Source organism: Temnothorax curvispinosus, unplaced genomic scaffold (assembly GCF_003070985.1).
Source record: "Temnothorax curvispinosus isolate PA1 unplaced genomic scaffold, ASM307098v1 QBEX01003880.1, whole genome shotgun sequence".
NCBI lineage: Eukaryota > Metazoa > Arthropoda > Insecta > Hymenoptera > Formicidae > Temnothorax > Temnothorax curvispinosus.
Window position 1 is genome coordinate 15,085 of NW_020213660.1, and position 2,263 is coordinate 17,347.

The following is a 2,263-nucleotide window of genomic DNA, read 5'->3' on the forward strand; positions in this document are numbered from 1 at the left end:
GGCTGGGCTTATTATAAATTAAACGGCGCGACAGCGATCCGTTCAATCGGCGTCAAAATGCCGATCAATAAATTTGGATTGTTCGAGCAGAGCGAAGACGCGACGAATGCCATTTCGTACCAGCGGTGGAGCGGATTAGTGAGAAATTTCGTGCGCGACAACGCTCTGTGTCGCACCGCCACGGACTTTGACGAAAGGTTGCGCAAAATTCGTCGCGTAGCGCAACCTGAAACTGACGGTAACGCGGTTAACAAACTATACATTGATCAGTGCGTTAAAAGTTTGACAGATCAACGGAAAGAGTCAGACGAGAAACTTACCGCGTTCGAGAAGGACGTGCGAGCGTTACAGGCTGCGGTGAACAAGCTTCGACGTGCGAATATCGTTAGATTGGAAACGGCTAATGAACGATGAAGAAACGGTTCAGCAGAAACGACTATCGAACGGCGACGAGTGAGGAGAGGCAACGGTTAATTGTCTACAATGGATGTCGGAAGTCGGAGTCGTTAGAAATTGACCAATCACAGTTTATTATTCTTTGACCGCAAGGAGAATAATAGATTGTGATTGGTCAATTTCTTACGACTCCGACTTCCGACACTCATTGTAGACCGGGCCTTAACGACGACGACGAACGACAACGAACGGTTTGAGAACGGTTGTCGAACGGCTGTCGAACGGTTCAGGAACGGCTCGAAATCGTTTCTGAGCGGTTTAGAAACAGCTACGATCGACGCAGAAACATAAACAAAAACGGCTACGTACAGCTGAAGAACGACGACGAACAGCCAACAAAACGCTAACCGAACATGAGACCGTTAAAATCGACCGATGTGGATAAAAATATCGAAAAGCGACGGTTGGTGGACGAATTGCGCGCACCAGCGAGAAGAAATTTTCCCCGCAGACACGTCATAGTGCGAGGGTACGATGATCTGTGGCAAGCTGATATTGTCGAGATGCGCCAGTACTCGCGTTTCAACGGAGGGTACCACTACATACTCACCGTCATCGATGTGTTGAGCAAGTACGTGTGGACCGTGCCGCTCAAGGGTAAAGGCGGCAGCAAGACAGCTGATGCTATCGCTGAGATAATTCGAGATAGCGGGAGGTGCCCTAGTAATCTACAAACCGACATGGGGAAGGAATTTTACAACACCGACGTGCAACGTCTCGTGAGAAAACACGACATCAATCATTATTCCACGTATTCGGTGATGAAGGCATCAGTCGTCGAGCGATTCAATCGCACGTTAAAAAACAATATGTGGAAGATGTTTACGTTCAATGGAAATTACAAGTGGGTCGACGCCTTGCCGCGACTCGTGTCGGATTACAACGCGCGCAAGCATCGAACGATCGGCATGCGACCCGTCGACGTTACTCCCGCGATCGCCGAAAGACTCTTGGTTACGGTGTTCAGCGCGATAAAGATCGCGGGTCCGGCAAAGTTTAAAACGGGCGACTCGGTACGCGTCAGCAAATACAAGACAATTTTCGAGAAGGATTGGACCATCGAGGTGTTTAAGATCGTTAAAGTGCAGCATACCAATCCCGTAACCTAATACCTACTCGAGGACTATTATGGAAAATCCGTCGCGTTCTACGAGCACGAGTTGCATCGCGCGACTTATCCGGACATGTATCTCGTAGAGAAAGTACTGCGCAGGAGGGGCGACGAGGTTTACGTAAAATGGCTGAAATTCGATGGATTGCACAACTCTTGGATACACAAGGACAATGTTATTTAAACTGTATTTTATTCTTAATATAAAAATGATACATATAAAGTGTTTTGAAATATGTATTACATATAAAGTATATAATAAAAAATATTAAATACTAAATATATGTACGATATCTTTATTAATATCCCCCTTACGAAAAAAACACTCAAGATTTTGGTGATTACACTCAACTTTGGGTGTTTACACTCTATTTTCGGTGTCGACACTGAACTTTTGGTGTCAACACCCAAAATTTGAGTGTCGACACCAAAAGTTGAGTGTCGACACCGAAACACCAAAGTTTCGGTATCGACACTCGAATTTTGTATCCACAAAACTTGGGGATACATAAGCAGGCCCCGATCAGGAGGTCGATTCTGTATTTTGAGACGAGGTGAAAATTACAAAAGTGAACAGATTTACTAGATTTCGACAAATAAAATTGTAGATTCTCTAGTGAATTTCTTCACTTTTGTAATTTTCACCTTGTCTTAAAATACAGAATCGACCCCCAGGACACGTATTCTTACTTTAAT

At 45.0% G+C, this 2,263-nt stretch overlaps 1 protein-coding gene across 1 annotated transcript; it reads left to right on the top strand.

Annotated features, from left to right (window-relative positions):
- Positions 1-809: 809 nt before the first annotated feature.
- LOC112452963 lies at positions 810-1,565 on the top strand. The gene is made up of 2 exons (XM_025013448.1): positions 810-1,214; positions 1,302-1,565. The coding sequence occupies exons 1-2, from the start codon at positions 810-812 to the stop codon at positions 1,563-1,565; spliced, it is 669 nt and encodes a 222-aa protein (XP_024869216.1).
- The last annotated feature ends 698 nt before the right edge of the window (positions 1,566-2,263 follow it).

Coding starts and splice junctions, on each gene's coding strand:
- LOC112452963 (XM_025013448.1), top strand. CDS start 810: ATGAGACCGTTAAAATCGACCGATGTGGATAAAAATATCGAAAAGCGA. Junction 1,215..1,301: donor ATCATTATTCCACGTATTCG/GTGATGAAGGCA, acceptor GGAAATTACAAG/TGGGTCGACGCCTTGCCGCG.